This window comes from Coturnix japonica, chromosome 2, assembly GCF_001577835.2.
Source record: "Coturnix japonica isolate 7356 chromosome 2, Coturnix japonica 2.1, whole genome shotgun sequence".
NCBI classification, from domain to species: Eukaryota; Metazoa; Chordata; class Aves; order Galliformes; family Phasianidae; genus Coturnix; species Coturnix japonica.
Genome location: NC_029517.1, coordinates 38,660,069 through 38,675,721, shown reverse-complemented (window position 1 = coordinate 38,675,721; position 15,653 = coordinate 38,660,069). Strand labels below are relative to the sequence as shown.

The 15,653-nt window shown below is 38.4% G+C and overlaps 1 protein-coding gene across 2 annotated transcripts in view; it reads left to right on the top strand.

Annotated features, from left to right (window-relative positions):
- The window catches only part of CPNE4 (copine 4), a 198,676-nt gene that overhangs the window by 93,951 nt on the left and 89,072 nt on the right, over positions 1 to 15,653 (top strand). For both annotated transcript variants that reach the window (XM_015854074.2, XM_015854075.2), the window contains exon 3: positions 8,347 to 8,526. In XM_015854074.2, the coding sequence (XP_015709560.1) occupies positions 8,347 to 8,526 (180 nt within the window). The remainder of the gene's footprint in view (positions 1 to 8,346; positions 8,527 to 15,653) is intronic.

The window sequence follows — 15,653 nt, the reverse complement described above, 5'->3', positions numbered from 1 at the left end:
TTACACTGAGCTCCCTTTGGGGAGTGCCAGTTCCATCTCTAGAGGCTGACACTATGCTTCAGAGTATTTCAAGTGCCTCAAATTAAGTGAAGTAGTAACCGTAATTTATAAAACTCAAGTCTCCAAAGCAACTAGTTGTTTGGAAATGTAAACCTGAAATTGTGGATGCCCAATGCTCATGAAAGCGTTTTATTGGATCACCTCTGACTTCTGTCTTGTATCTAATTATGAAGACAGTTCATAGCTTAAGCAGACAGATGGTTGAAAGAGCTTGCACAATTCCCTCTGCTAAGTCATGATCCCGTGACCAGGGCAATGATAACGGGGACCAGAGATCGCTGAGCACCCCTGGAGGCTCCAGCTTCTGCCTTGGCTCAAGGAAGGATGAAATCCTTGTGCTGCTTTGTAGAAAGTTCAAAGTCTTGTGAAGAAGTCACCCAAATCTTTTATGAGTACTTGAAGTGACTTCTTTTCTTCGGGTTTGTCCTTCTGATCCCTAGCAGTGCTTAGGATATTGCAGATAAAATTTGAGAATGACAAGTGTTCCAATGTTAAATGTAACAAAATGGGAAAAGTCTTAAAGAAAGCCAGTTATTACTATGTCAGTAAGCTATCGTGGTCCTTTCAGTGGCAGTCCCCTTAATCATTGGAAAGACCTTAATTTGCACTCAGTTAATGATACACTCTAAAGAGACATTGTGCTTTTCAGGTTCACTGAAATGTTATTTAACCAGCTGTACAAAACTGCCTGGAATATTCACAGTGCAGGAGCTGGTGCTGTCCCTTATAAACCAAGGTCAAGAGATGGAAAAAGCTTCATGTTTTACAGTTTTTACATAGTGAAAAAGCTTTGCAATTAGGCTCAGAGAAGCTGCTACATTTAAGATTGTCTTCTGTTAAAATTTCGGGGCTGGAGTTCTTTGCTGTTCTATGTTTTATGCTAATTCTTAATTCACAGGAGGCAAATTAAAATTTCAATATGTGAAAATGGAACAAAGAGAGAAACCATGTAGAATAGCTAATAGTCTGGTGGTTAAAGTGGTACCTGGGATACAAGGGAATGAATCAAAGTAGAGACCTTGGTCTGAATATCTGATGTCCAGGATGAGCAGCTGAGTAATTTTCAGGCCTTTCTGAGCAAAAGTTTCACCAAAACTATGTGATTAGCAAAGCCCTAAGAGACTAAAAATCATCAGTCTGACCCACACCTGGGATATTTGCAACAATGGCCTGAAAATCCTGAATTTTCCTCTAACTTCCTAAACTTAAAGCAGGTATCTTCAGAGGTGTGAATGTTCAAAAGTGCATTAGGTGAATACTAGCTTTTCATCTCCTCCATCAGGTTTTCTGAAGAACAGAGAGACCTTTTGTACTTTGCAGTCTTCACGCAACCTAGAAAGCCCAAACTTACTAAGAAGGTCAATGATAGCTCTTACAAATTGTCCTGAAGACAATTAGCATTAAGGCTGTTCCCTAGAGATCGCTTGTATGATAGAAAACTGGAGAGTCCCTTGGCACAAGGGCTCCTAGACGCCTTAGGTCCCGGTTTTTTCACACTCTGGACCGAGCATCATTCTTTTCCATCCCTTCTGAAATTATCTCCCTGTTCAGCTCTTGAGTAATATTAGCTAGTAGTTGGTGGTCCTGAATGGGGAAGTCAGCTTCCTTAACAAAGGACTTTTTAACTAAGAAATAGTAGTGCTTCTTTGCCGTCTTCTCAGTTGTTTAGATTGGAGTTCCTGAGGCCTGGATATTAGTTTTTCCAGAGCTTGACAGTAGGTCTTTCTGGTTGTTACTTGGAGGTTTGCAAGTTGTCTAATGTTTGTATCAAATAAATAAGAATAATTTCCAGACCATTCATGTAAAATGCTTCTTTTCCAGCCTGTCTGTAGCTAGATGTTTGGTTGTTTTTGTTTTTGTTTTTTTGCTAGTGCTGATAAGATTGTGTTTTTCTTTGAGCTCCATCACCTAAAAAGAGATTAAAGTATGTTGGTTTCTTTTCACTGTTTTTGAACACCAATTAAACTGAAAACAAGGGCTATAAATTATGGTGACCTTTGCGATGACTTTTCATTTGCAGAATAAAGATGTGATGGTGCAAAATTGCTGTTAATAATAATACAAAATATTAATAATGTCTTTAGGAGTTACCATGCAAAGTGTAAATTGCTTTCTGCGTGATAACAAATGTTCATGTAAGGGTACTGTATCATGGAAATGTTCAGTCTTGTTAAAATGCAGATGACCTAAAAATAATTGTACTCCTTCACCTCAGTACATTTTGTAATCTCAGCTGACAAATTTGATTTCTCTGGATTTAATCAGCACTTTATAATGACTTCTACTGAAAACACAGCCTCTTGATTTTCCCTTGTTCCCTTGTTGTTCTACTAAATGTGTAGGCACAATATGGTTATTTTTTAGTCCAAGAACTGACAAAAGTGGTAACAGCCACAAAGAATGTGTTTTGGGCTAAATAGTGCTTCATTTAATGGAAAATGCCTGCTTATGGCTTTTGACTATATATATATATAAATATATATACATGTATATTTTAAATAGACAAAACCAAAACAAAACTACCTAGAGAAATGCAGGACAAGAACAAGTTTTCTGATAGTGTTTCTGTAGACCAAAGATTTTTGATGGCTCCTGAGACTGCAAGGTTGTTATTAACTGTAGCATTGCCATGGATTTTATGAGTGTGAATGAAAATTCACCGGAAGGAACCTCCTTTTGATGAGAAGACAGGGAGATTTCTATAGCCCTTTGACTTTTAGCTGCTCTTCTCCTCAAGGTTATCAAGTAATGAACACTGAAAATTTGGAGGTTTGTCCTAGTTATCTATTTACAAGAAATGGCGTGGAGAACAGATAGGTACCACTTATCTGCTTAGGACTCTGAGTTCTCCACACAGCTGATCTGTGTATGCTAAGTGCTCATACATGGCCGTGAGGTGCAGTGCATCCAATCCCAGATAACTTTGCTTACCCAGCTCCCCAGAGCACGATGAGAAAGCTGTGTTTGTGATCACTTTAAAGCCTTAAGATACCGGGCAACAGAGTGAATTTCTGCTTAACTTTGTTCATCCCCGTGTATGTAATAATGTGCTTTTAATCCAATTTTGATAGAAAAAGAAAAAAAAAAGTCCTTTTTTTTCCTCTACTTTTCACTGAAGGCAAGAAATGGAGAGGAGATCCTCAACCTGTTCTTTACTTCTGTCCATGAAATTATAGCTAGGGTGAAGAACAACTGCTTCATTGTAGTCATCAAGTTTATCACACTTTGACAGAGCTCACAGAGAAAATAGATGAATAGATGGAAAGCAGGCAAACATTTCTGCTGTCTATCCACGGTGAGGGATTCTAGCTCCCAGCTTCCTCCAGGTGTCATGGGGGGATTCAGAAGGCCCAAAGCAAGACCTGGTGAGACAGATAAGATGAACATGGGGAAAAATAGTAAGAGGTTAGGGGTGCCTGTTTGATGCTGCTGGCTGGAAAACCCACAATAAATTAACCAAACTTCCACAGTCCTGAAATTCTTTTCTATATTTTAATTCCTGCTGTTGAGATGGAGCTTTGTGAAGTGAAGGCCTACTTTGGTGTGTGTTTGTCATTCATAGTTCCCTAAGGGGAAGCTCACAAGGTGGCTGCATCCAGATGGGCCTGCCAAGTAATCCTGGCTGGTCAGTGGGGTGCCACCTTCTGTGGAGTGACAAGGGCCTAACGAGATGAAGAAGGAAAGCAGCAGGAGTCCATCCCAGGAGGTGAAGTTGCAAGTCTTTTTCTCTGTATAAATTGACCTTGAAGGGGAAGTGCTGGTGAAGTTATACCACAAAGCAGATGTTCAGACTGTGGTGGCAGCTGAAGCACTGTTCTTTTTAAGGTCAGTATTGGCTGATGACACAGCTCAGAGGTGCATGTGGCTGTCCATTGTTTCTTCTGAAAATTCACCCTGCTTTAATAAACTGGACAAATCCCCCGTTCTAGCAAAGTCCAGAAACAGCAGATGTCTCAAATGTCACAGAATCACAGAATGACCCGGGTTGGAAGGGACCTCAAGGATCATGTAGTTCCAACCCCCCTGCCTAGCAGGGCCACCAAACATACACCTTTACTAGATCAGGTTGCCCAGGGCCCCGTCCAACCTGGTCAGGCATCAGCAAATCCTAAAACTGTGGCCATGACCCTTGTTCATGTCCTGCTGAGAAATCCACCTGCCCTCAGGGTTGGGTTGCCCAGTAGTTTGGTGTTTTCTATAACAAGACCAAAAATAAGTGCTACTTGAGTATAGCGTGCTGTTGTTAGAAAGAGGTTCTCTTCAGCAGAAGAAATGACAATTTTATAGCGCGTCTGATGTTGTTGTTCTTTGTTATACTTTGGCATGAGAATGATGTCAACTGTTAGTGGATGTCTTGTCAACTGGATTTGTGTTCAGGGTTAGCACCAAATTTCGCTGGAGCATTATTGAATGTACTGAGTTGATCTGCTTGCCATTACTTCTCCAGTGTGAGTCACACCAGCTGGTTATTGGTGCTCAGCCCTGCTGCACAATAATCAAAGCAAGGAAGTGGAGCTAGGCTTTCCATGCTCATGACCCTGTTAGATTTGCAAGATGAAGCGCTGGGTAGCTGTAAAATATTACTGACAAGACAGACCAATAAGGCTTAATTGCTGCTGTGTACTGCTGGTTGCTGAGAGAGGCATGAGGAGTTTCTTTCTGCTTGTGGAGTTGTAAGCATTGATTCACTTGATGTAGATTTTTCTCCTGTAATCCGATGTTCTGATGTGCTGGCTTGATGTATTATCTCAATAATGCAGAAAGACTAGGGAAATTCAATGAAATGGCTTTATTTCAGTAGTGTCTGCCAAGGGAATGATGTCAGTCAGTAACAGGCTGGAAAAAGCAGTGTCTTACTTCTGTGTGAGTCTGAAGTTTTTAATGCCACTGTTTGCAGACCTGTGCCCCCATTTTCAGACACTTCACTCTGCTGTGCAGTCATACATGTAACCTGTATGAAGGATAAGATTTTATGTTGCTGCATTTTGTGGTGGAATCCCTTTTCCACACATTCCAGCAGCAGCACATTAGAGATGAGGAGAAACAATGACAGAGGGACTTCAGTTGCTGCCTGAGGAGAGATACCATGCTGGCAAAGCAGTTGAAATGTCTTGGTTGCCATTAAGCTAGCATTTTATACACCTACAAGGAATGAGTTTAGGAGATAACAGTAGTTACACAGAATAGTTTAAAATAGATCATTTAAATGTTTTGTTTATGGGATCGGTTTAAGCTCTGTTTCATTAAATGAATGCTCTTCTATAAGTCAATCAAATTACTTTCCCCTTAGAAGAGATCTCAGGAGATAAAGAAATGTTGATTAGTCTAAGTACCCAAAGGAAGGTAGTTAACGTCCTTTCTCACTTAAATTTTTCCTGTGATGCTTTGTGTCACTGTTATCAAAATCATAATATCTGGGTGGTCTATCCAAAGACATTAAGACTTGAGTTTGTAAGTGATGGTCTTTGGTCTAATCAGAGCACATTGACTCATCTGCATGAGGAGACAGCCATGTTAACACTGGTTTGCATCCGTTCAATGGCTGGTAGCACCTGTTTGGTTAACTAAAGGACTTCAGCTGTCAGAGCTGTCAATCTGACATTTTCACAAGCACTAAAATCTTTGCTACTAGGAAATGCTGACTTTCTTTTTCCTACTTCTGATTTACTTGACTCTTTGTGTCCTTGCCGATAACTACTAGCAAGGCTAATGCGTTATAAACTCTGAAAAGCAAAGCAAGCGGCTGTCATTTTTTGCACAACAGATGTTCCTGATCAGGAATCAGACAAAGGATCTCATCACTCTTCCTCAGAGCAATTTAATTTGTCTGTTCCATGGCACACCAGCTACATCCTGTCTAGTGTCTGACATGCACAAGTCTTTCATTTTAGGATCAGTTCTTTTAATCTTACAGAATTATTATCTTTATTTTATTTTTTTTTTCTCTGTGTGGGAACGAAGAGAGTGGAAAAAAGGAAATTGCTTCATTGCTTTCAGTGTCACCAGTAATGCATCATAATGAAAAGTAGCAAAGACCTACATCAAAAATAGGAAATCCAAGTACTGCTTTTGAACTGGAAAGTACTCAGTGAGCACTTTTTTCAAGATATAAAAATGTAGATTGAGTGGTGTTTCTTCAGCAGTTGTAAGGCTTGGAGGTAGCGAGAAGCAGCATATAATCCATCAGATTCTTGTAATGCAACTTGGTGAGCTGGAAAAATTGATGTTTTTCTATGGAAAGTTGTTTGTTGTGGATCAAGTTCTCTACTGGTTAGTCATTCAGGCTGTCCAAAATGAGTAATTACTGAGGGGCTTTGCTTACTTTTCGATTTAGTTTAATAAAACTGTATCACTCCGCTGCCCTTCTGTAGTGATTGATTGTTAGGGCTGGAGAAATGAATTCTATAATTATTCCATACTTAATTTCCTAATTATTAGTCTAGATAATTACAAAATAAATTATCCTGTTCTATTCTGTCTCTATTCTTTGTAAAGACCACTTAGAGGAAGCCCCGACTACATCTCTGATAGAACAAAGGGAGGTTTCTCACTGTTGTCATCCAAAATCCGTGAAGAAAACTTTCTAACTCCAGTGTGGTGTTAGAAAGCAGCATTCCTTTATTCCTCACAATATGTACTGGGTGACTTGACAAATTAAGCGCACTCTCTCAGAGTTCAGGTTCTACATTTAAACAGTTAAGACATACATATGGAGTACTTTGGCATACATATTTATTCTTTCCCAGTAACTAATTAATATATGCTAATATTCTTCTGGGCACGCATAGTAGTGTCCTCACTTACTTTCCCTCTCTTTTTTCCATCATCAGCTTCATTGCAGTGACTTTTGGTTGACCTCCAGTCGTTTTTCCTCAATTTGGCAGATTTTCATTGCTTGTTAGGCCATAATGAGAAAACTTCTATCTATAGAAATATGTAGTGATATATTCTATATCACTGTAATCCAAAACAATGTGTGTGAAATCCAAGGTATTAAGTCCTTGTACCTGGTGAATGCAGAGATAAAAGTAGTCTATTGTGACTTCAGTGCTTTTGTAAAGCAGGATTGTAGAGAACAAGGCTGTTCATGCACTGAGCAGAGTTAAAATGGAAAGTTTTAGAACTAGCACTGACTTATTCCTTTCATTAAATTAATCTATTGGTCCGTAAACTTATATACTGATCCCTATTGCTAAACCACTCTATGTCACTATCTCTTACATTCTCTCCGCTAAATTTAAGCAGAGTAACATCGTTGTGATCATGAGGTTCTTTATGTATTTATGTTGAGTTAAAATTGTCTAGCTATAGGAAAAGAGTTAAAGAAATATTTGAGATTTTTGTTACTGCCTTCAATAAATGAAATTAATTACTTCTGAGGTTATGAATACATTCTCCTAAGATGTCAAACTGACTGAATAGAAAAGATTTGGCCATCTACTGATACACCTCAGTAGCAGACAATGTGGAGCAAGTAATTCCCAAACCAGAGTGAGATACCTTAGCTTTAGTTGCCTGATCTGCACTAAATAGATGTCCTGCTTCAAGTACTGAAAGGGGCTGTCTTGCTGAGGCACGATAACTTAATTATATTAGATTATTTGCCCACAGGATTCTCATTTGTTTTTAAATGGTTGCAGTGAGAAAACAGAACCAACATAGTGAGCAAGATCTTGTAGGGATCAAGTTCAAACTTCCAGACATCCATATGACATTTATAAGATTTTTGTGTTTTCTCACAACTGGACACATTCATCCTTATTGTAGTTCTGCTGATCACAACTGAGTTGTGCTTCACATGAATTTACTTTTCACAGTCTGTTGTGTTATCTGCACTGAGTTTAGTGAAATCTTCCCTCTGATTGGGATGTCTGTGGCTGGATCTCTTCAGCCTTTCTCTGTTGCTCACATCTTCTCCTTCTGTCTGATCTAGTATTGAAATGTTGCTCTACTAAAATCTACAGTAGTGAGCTCCCTAGAACTGTCTCACCAGCCTAACTGGGGTCTGTCATTGGTCACCCTGTAAAGAAGGCTGCGGATTGCCTCACATCCCTACCAAGACCTGCCATAGATGTGCTCGAAGGGAGAGGCAAGGGAAGCTGGTCTCACACTGTTCATGTGGCCAGCCGTATGCAGGAATAGCAGCAGTTGCCCTTACAGGTTGTATTACCTGTACACTCACAGCTGTCAGTCCTGATAATTGAGCAAAACTCATTGAAGGGCTCATTGTAGTCCATCACTGGCAGAAAGAGATGCCACTCATACGACCTCTTTCCCATTTTGCAGGTTGACAGGACAGAAGTGATTCGAACCTGTATAAACCCCGTCTTCTCCAAGCTTTTCACGGTGGACTTCTATTTTGAAGAGGTGCAGCGTCTGCGATTTGAAGTCCATGACATTAGCAGCAATCACAATGGGCTGAAGGAAGCAGATTTTCTTGGTGGCATGGAATGCACTCTTGGACAAGTAGGTATCACTGCCATTTTTTTCTGCTTGTCACACACCTTTACTGTGCGTGTGAAATATATCCCTTGGTTAAAAGACTGATGGGTGAGATTTGTCATTCAAAATTTTTAATCAGTGCTTTGAACTAGATAATTAAGAACTTCTACTGGTTTGATTTACCGATGTATTATAGCTTCAAGTGAATCATTTCGATAGGAAACTGAACATCAGCAATTGGCATTGTACTGCAAGAACACAGGCTTTTTATACCAGTGCTAAGAAATAGTCTGATTTGGGAGATTTGGGAGAAAACTATGGTTCCTAACATTATATGGGATTTCAAGTAAGTTCCAAGTCCAACAACAAATGCTTACAAGTGCACTTTATTCCCACAGTCTAGTGCTTGGTGATGTGGCAAATAGAGAGATAGGGTTGAATTCATTTCCATGACTCTCAATCATCCAAAAGTTATATGTCTAGACTAAGTTACTCCTCTGATTCCTGTCTTTAGTTCAGTGGAGAGAAACAGACACTTCCAGCTGTTGACTTATTCCACCTGAGACATCCATCATAGATTAGGATGAATTGCTTTCATGAGATAACCATCTTTCCCCATCAGTTATCATGAGAGTCAGGATGGCTGGCTTAGAGTAGATACGTAACCTCATAGGTGACTAAATGTATGGGCAATGAGTGCTACCTGGAGGATCAGTATCTAGAGGTTGTCAGAGCCAGGTCTGCAGAAGATTCCTATATTGTGGTCTGGTAGGATGCTACAGTATCCCAGGAATGACAGAATTAATTTCTAACAAAACGGCAGGCATTTTGTTATGTAGAGACATGTAAGACACATCTCATTTCTGTCCATTAAAGCATTGCTGATGATGGTTCCTGTTTCACTAAACTGGCTCTAAACTGTGTCTCCTCTCTGTGTTCTACAGTAGCTTGGATGAGAAGAGGGGATGGTTCTTTGGCTTGTGTTCCTTTCTGCAGTGTTTCCATTAAATTTATAATCTGTGCAGGGTTCCCTGTAAGTTGCTGCAAAGCTTTTGTTTGCAGTTTCTCACTTTCTATTGTTGCTGCTTCAGCCCCCACTGCTCACTAATCCCTTTGTTTCTCTTTTTGCTGTTATTCAAGAACAGTCAATACCTTTGGACCAAATGTGCTGAAAGAAAAGTCCTCTTTGTGAGAGAATTAATAAGCAGTATGTGTACATTTACTAACTTGAAAGTGTAACATGACAATATTGGTATTTAGGATTTTTTCCATGCATAGTGAAGTTTTTTGACAGAATTCTTGCAGATATTCTGTGGCCTTGATCAATGAAAATAAAGCTATTCCTATAAAGTTAAGGAGAATAAGAAAGAAAGAAGTTGTTACAGTGTTTTTCTCACTGAACTGACTTGAAAATGAAGGCAAAAATGTCACTGCTGCTGCCGGTAGCATAAACATGTCTTTATAATTATTTGGTCTCTATAAATAGCACACAGCTGGCTTGGTTGCAGTGTAATTTTAATGGTAACCAAAAAAAAGTAATAACAGTGTGAAATCTGTTTGCACTACAGCCTTGAGGACTCTGATTCCATATTTAGTTTTGTGTGTGCAGTTTTTTCTTCCACTTCATAGTTTTTATTAACTTCACGTAGTTCATCAATTGATTTAAACCCCCAAATTGTTAGTTCTGGGGTTGATATCCAAGAAAAGCCATTATGAGGAGTTCAGCATTGAGAATCTTACAGTACAGTTTGTACTTACGGAGCTTAAAGTTGTGTGCAGCTGTTTGATGTAATGACTGCGTTTTTTATGACTTGGCTTCTTTTAAAACTAATTTTGATGTGAATATGTTGCTCTACATCAGTTTAATGCCTGCCTATCAATTCAGTTTCCTGTCACAACTAAGTCTTATCTGAGACATCCAGATAGGCTGTAGAATTTACAGGCTGAAAGACTGATTTTCTACCTACGCTGCAGAAATGTGCCAACTTCTATTGCTCTGTTCTAGATAACAGTTGATCTAACAGAGATTGACTGTTACCTGGAGCTGTTTGCAGATCATTGCTTAGATCTGCAGTAGACCTTAATTTTTGCCTGCATTATGCAATATCCCTACCTAAGAGAAAATCAGTAGAATAAGAAATGCCAGGAAAGGCAATAGAATGATTGCACAGTAGGCTGACAGAGAGTTTCACATTCTTTATGAATACTGTTCTATCTAAATCTTACATCGGCCTAATTGATACAACCTTCTTAGAAATTTGAGACTAAATGCTGTGTCCCGAGAGAGTGAGGAGAATGGTGATCTGGAACCTGTTTCGTCTTGAATATACACTGTCCAGTGATACCTTACTGTATATCCAACAAGATTTTTTCCTACTCTTTCTGATTGGACAAGAAAAATCTGTGACTCTGCTGGTAAACACTGTGGTTAATTGTATTCTGTCATCTCCTGGTATTTCATATGCTGCAGTATTTATGCACAGTAGAATATATGGTCATGGATAGTTAGCTGCTGAGTGCAATTAAGAAAAGGGCAACATGCTAAATAGATGCATTTGCTTAACACGGTTTGTTTTTTATCATGCTCAGGAGTTTCCCTTTTGTATGGAACAACATCAGATTCTCTCTTGAAGGGTTTGAGATGGAAGAGGTTTAGTAGATTTTTGTTGTTTTGTTTTCTTTTTAGTACTAAAACTCTGTTCCACTCTGAAAGGCTCTATTTACATCTGTTTCACCAGCATCTTTAGAGTTTTCTGGTGATGAGCAGTAGGTTAACAGATAGTCTATGTACAAAATTCAGTTACCAATTGGAACAATAATAAGATCAAGAAAGCCCTAAAATGTTATACAAGGTGCTAAACTTGAAATTTCAGACACTTTTTTTCCCCTCACTTAGTAGTGTCAGCTTAAAACGTGGTCTGTTTTTACATGCTGTTTGGAGAATGGAGTTTCTTAAAGAAATTCACATCTAGAATTCACATCACACAACTGGATGAACCATACTCCAACCAATAAAGCTTTTCATGCCATAGTATTCACTGCAACATAAGTGCCTTGGGATGCTCCATCAGGCTCTGCATCTGACTTCTTACTTTTCTTTCTCTTTGCTTTCATGTGACGTAGGTACTGTCTTTGCTTTGGCACTGATAGGCAGAGGCACATCTTTGTGATAAGCAGTGAAATGATGATAAACAGTAATATTTTCACAGCTGTTTTGGGCCACTATTATTTAAAGGTTAACTCTTGCTTTTATACTCATGGTTTAGGTGCTGTGAATCACCTCATCCTTGATTATGGTATTACAGATATAGCCTGTAACTATGGACAGTAATATTGTCCTGTTTTCTTTGCCCCTTTTTCCACTTTCTTCTTCATTCTGATTAATTATTTCCAACTGAATCTCCATCTAAGCACTAGAGCTTTCGTGTTTCTGTTGCTTTTCTTCACTCAGAAAAAAAACCAAACCACTGTAATTGTTTGTTTCAGAGGATAGGAGATGGATTATTATTAGTCAAAAAATGATGAAAGAAAAAACCTAGAGGGACAAACACTGTAAAATAATTGATAGCCTTAATTGTTAGAGCATTCAGCCAGGGTAGCAAAACACCAAACCCAAGTCTTTTTCTCTTTGTGTCTTAATGCCTTCATATATTCTGAACCTTTCTAAAGCTTTCTCATAGGAACGTTCTGTTTTATATTGCATATACTTCATAACACACTACATTTGCATCATCTAATACAGAGCAAAGGCTCTTTCTAATAGGTGAAGTTCACTTCTTGATCACACAGGAATTAAATATCAGGAGGATGAATTAGATGCACTTTTTCCTCTGAAGTTTTGACCAGAAGTCCCAGCCCACAAAATCTGTACAATTAATATTGATCCTCCAACAAGAAAGAAACAAGTTTGCCAACACATTTTTTATTTTCACTCAGCCATGCTGGCAACATCAATAAATTACAGGAACCCATAAAACCGTTAATTCCTAAATGCTGTGAACCATCCCAGCTCTACAGTAATGGGAGTAGCTTTAATGGCTTTTCTTTCATTCCAGCTGGTCTCTACTATCTGTGATTCCATGACTGGTTTGGTTTATTTTAATTTACAGATGTGTTAAAACATTGTTACTGTTCACAGCTCCGTTACTTGTTCAACTAGTAGCACCTGCAGGGAAGACAGCAGATGTGCGTCTTTGTGTCTCAAGAACCTTTTCAGATGTTATTTAGAGATTTCATATTTCCCACGCATGCATGTATGTGCAAATTAGATTGAAAATCTTCCATCTTAGTAATAAGTATTGCTTGTTCTTGTGTGCTTTTAGTACTACATATCATTAGAAGGTTATGCACTTGAAAATGCTGACTGATGATGAGCTTGGTTGTAGCCATTGCAAATCCCCTTGCTCTTGAATGGGAGAAAAGCTGAGAGAGCCATGATTGCACCTGAATTAATTAAATAGAAGTAGTCTCTATGAGAATATCTGTTTAATAGTCTGTTGACAGCTTCAGTAGAGCAGAAGACACAAGATCAGTGTTTTCAAGGTTTTTCAATTCCTAAATTCCATTAAATATCTGTGTGCCTCCTTAGATATCTGAGTACCTCTAAACACTTGACCTTCGATCTCCTCCAAATGGAGTTGCTCAGTTCATTAGTGGGATGAATAATGTACTTTATTAGATATGAATATCATTTTCTACCAGGGTTGATGCTGAACACAAAGAAATCATTCACGCAGCCTTCTCTCACAACTTACCTAACTATTTGAACACCACAGTTTTCCCAGGGAGATTCGTGGTTTACCATTACTGCATGATCTCTAGAGCTGTAAGATTTTCAGCTCTATATTAATCTTAGCCGTCACATTTAATGGAATTACTTGTACAGTTAGTACTGCTCTGTTTTTACATACTTTATCTTTTTGTATGAGTTGCTGTAGCAGTCTTTAGAAAACTAATTTAAAGCTGTTTGCTATTACAATGAATTATTATTATAACTAATTATCTAATTATGAAAAGTCTGCATAAACTGCATACTAACTAAATTCAAAGACATTTTGTGCTATTGATAAGCTATTTCCTGTAATAACGTTATTGTCTCCTGTGACATGGATCTTTTATTTTTACAGTGTTCCATTTAGATTCACTATTTTCAGGCACAGATATTTAACAACAACATGGAGAGGTGTAATTGAGATGTAAACAGGCTGTGAGCTGATCAGTACTATAGGGAACAAAAATCTTGAGGGGAGGTGAGTGTGCTGCAGAACGTATTGTGTATACAGCTGGGATGACTACAGCAATAAAACTGGCAATATCAAGAAAAAAACCACTCTGTGAGGAGTTATACAGAGTGAAACTTTCTTCATTTTGGACTTGTATTCCATATGAATGTATGCTCTTGCAGGGTTTACCTGGTATCTGCAAAAGGTGAATTCATTTCCTAAACCTTTATTTCTTTTTTGGGTCAGGGTAAGGCCACTGGCACTTACCTGCTGTTTAAATGTAGTATATGTGATGGTGACTGGGAAATACATTATCAAGACAGACACAAGTTCATCAGAGTTGTATAGATCTTGCTTTGTCAGAAACCAGAATAAAGATAAACGTGATAAGAAGAGGGGGAAGTCTTTACACTGTAAGATAGAGCTACATCAGTTCTTCATGTGCACAGGTGGAAAAAGTCAAGTCTGTCTTTTTATTTTTGGGTATCTAGAATCTTAACAAATTAAGTAGAAGAGAAGAATTAACACAGAAATGTTGTGAAATGATTGTTAGGCTAAGTTTGCTGTCTCGTTTGAGTAGCCTTGGGGATCTTTTAACAGAGTCCAGTGGAAAGAGGAGACCAGTTTGAATAAATAATGAGGGATTGGAAGAGTTATTTAAAATTATCCTAGTCTTCTACTGTTTTTTACAGTGAACATGAAACTAAGTTGTATACACTCTTGCCACTAAGCAGACTGTTTGCCCAGTCCTTGGTTCTGTCAGAATCAGAGACCAGAGGTTCACATCTCAGAAGAATTAATAAAAGTCAAGTGATGTAGAACATAAATAGAAAAGGAGCTGTGATCCTTTGTCCATGGGATTTTCAAGAAGCCTTTAGCAAAAGAATATTGGTGTTATATCTGGAGCTAGGATTCACATCAACTTAATTCAGGTAAACAAAGTTCTTGCAGCTTTTTGGTCCCAGGGGAAATATGAAGTGTGGTCATTAGGCCTGCTCAGTGGTACCTTGCAAAACTTCATCAGTGCTGTTTACAGAACTGGGACCAAGCCCAGCTGCTGATGCATACAGAGCTTCTCCGTTCAATATATGGGATTAATCTGTTCCTACCAATGCTGAAATAAATAAGTTAAAAAGACATTTTGAATTCTCCTCATTAGTTTGATTTATAAGCATTGGGAATTCGACATGATACTGTTGAAAGTTTTCTTATATTTGATTAGGGAAGGAGCACATTGAGAAGTGTATTTTAAAAGATTCTTACACAAGCCAGTTATAATAGGTCATTATATATCACAGCTCATCTTACGCTGCGCTGATTAGTCACGATTCTGACACAGGAGAGAGAAAACCTTCATCAGAGTCCTTGTCTGAGTGACTACAGAGCAATGCAGCGTACACAGCTGGTTGTTAGTGCCTTATGTAAAAAAGCAAAGCACCTTTTATATATTTTAATTTGGAGATAAGATCAAAGGGCAACATGGGATTTGAGTTTTAATCACAGAAATGTAGAACATCTGTTCAGATCTTTCCTTGGCTTATTTGCACTTGAAAGTACTAAGGCCAATTTAGGTAATCTGCAAGGGAATTTCTTGTCCCCATCTTATCCTGAGCTGATATCCCTTGGCAATAAAGACCAGAAATCTAGTTGAGAGCATGTTCATAAGAGGCCAATAAGAATTGCTTTGCGTATGTATCTCCTCTTCCTGAAGCAGAGCAGCAGCTTGTACATTCTGTTCCTATTCCTACCTCTTGCAAGTTTATTGAGTATGATTCATATTATTGGATATGTGGCTCTTAAAATATAACTGTATTGTAATTTATACGTGGCTGTAACCACAAAAAAAAACCAAACCAAACCAAAACAAAACATAACATAACTTCAGTTCTTAAATCTCTATTAGTTTCATCTTTTAGATAGGTTTCTACA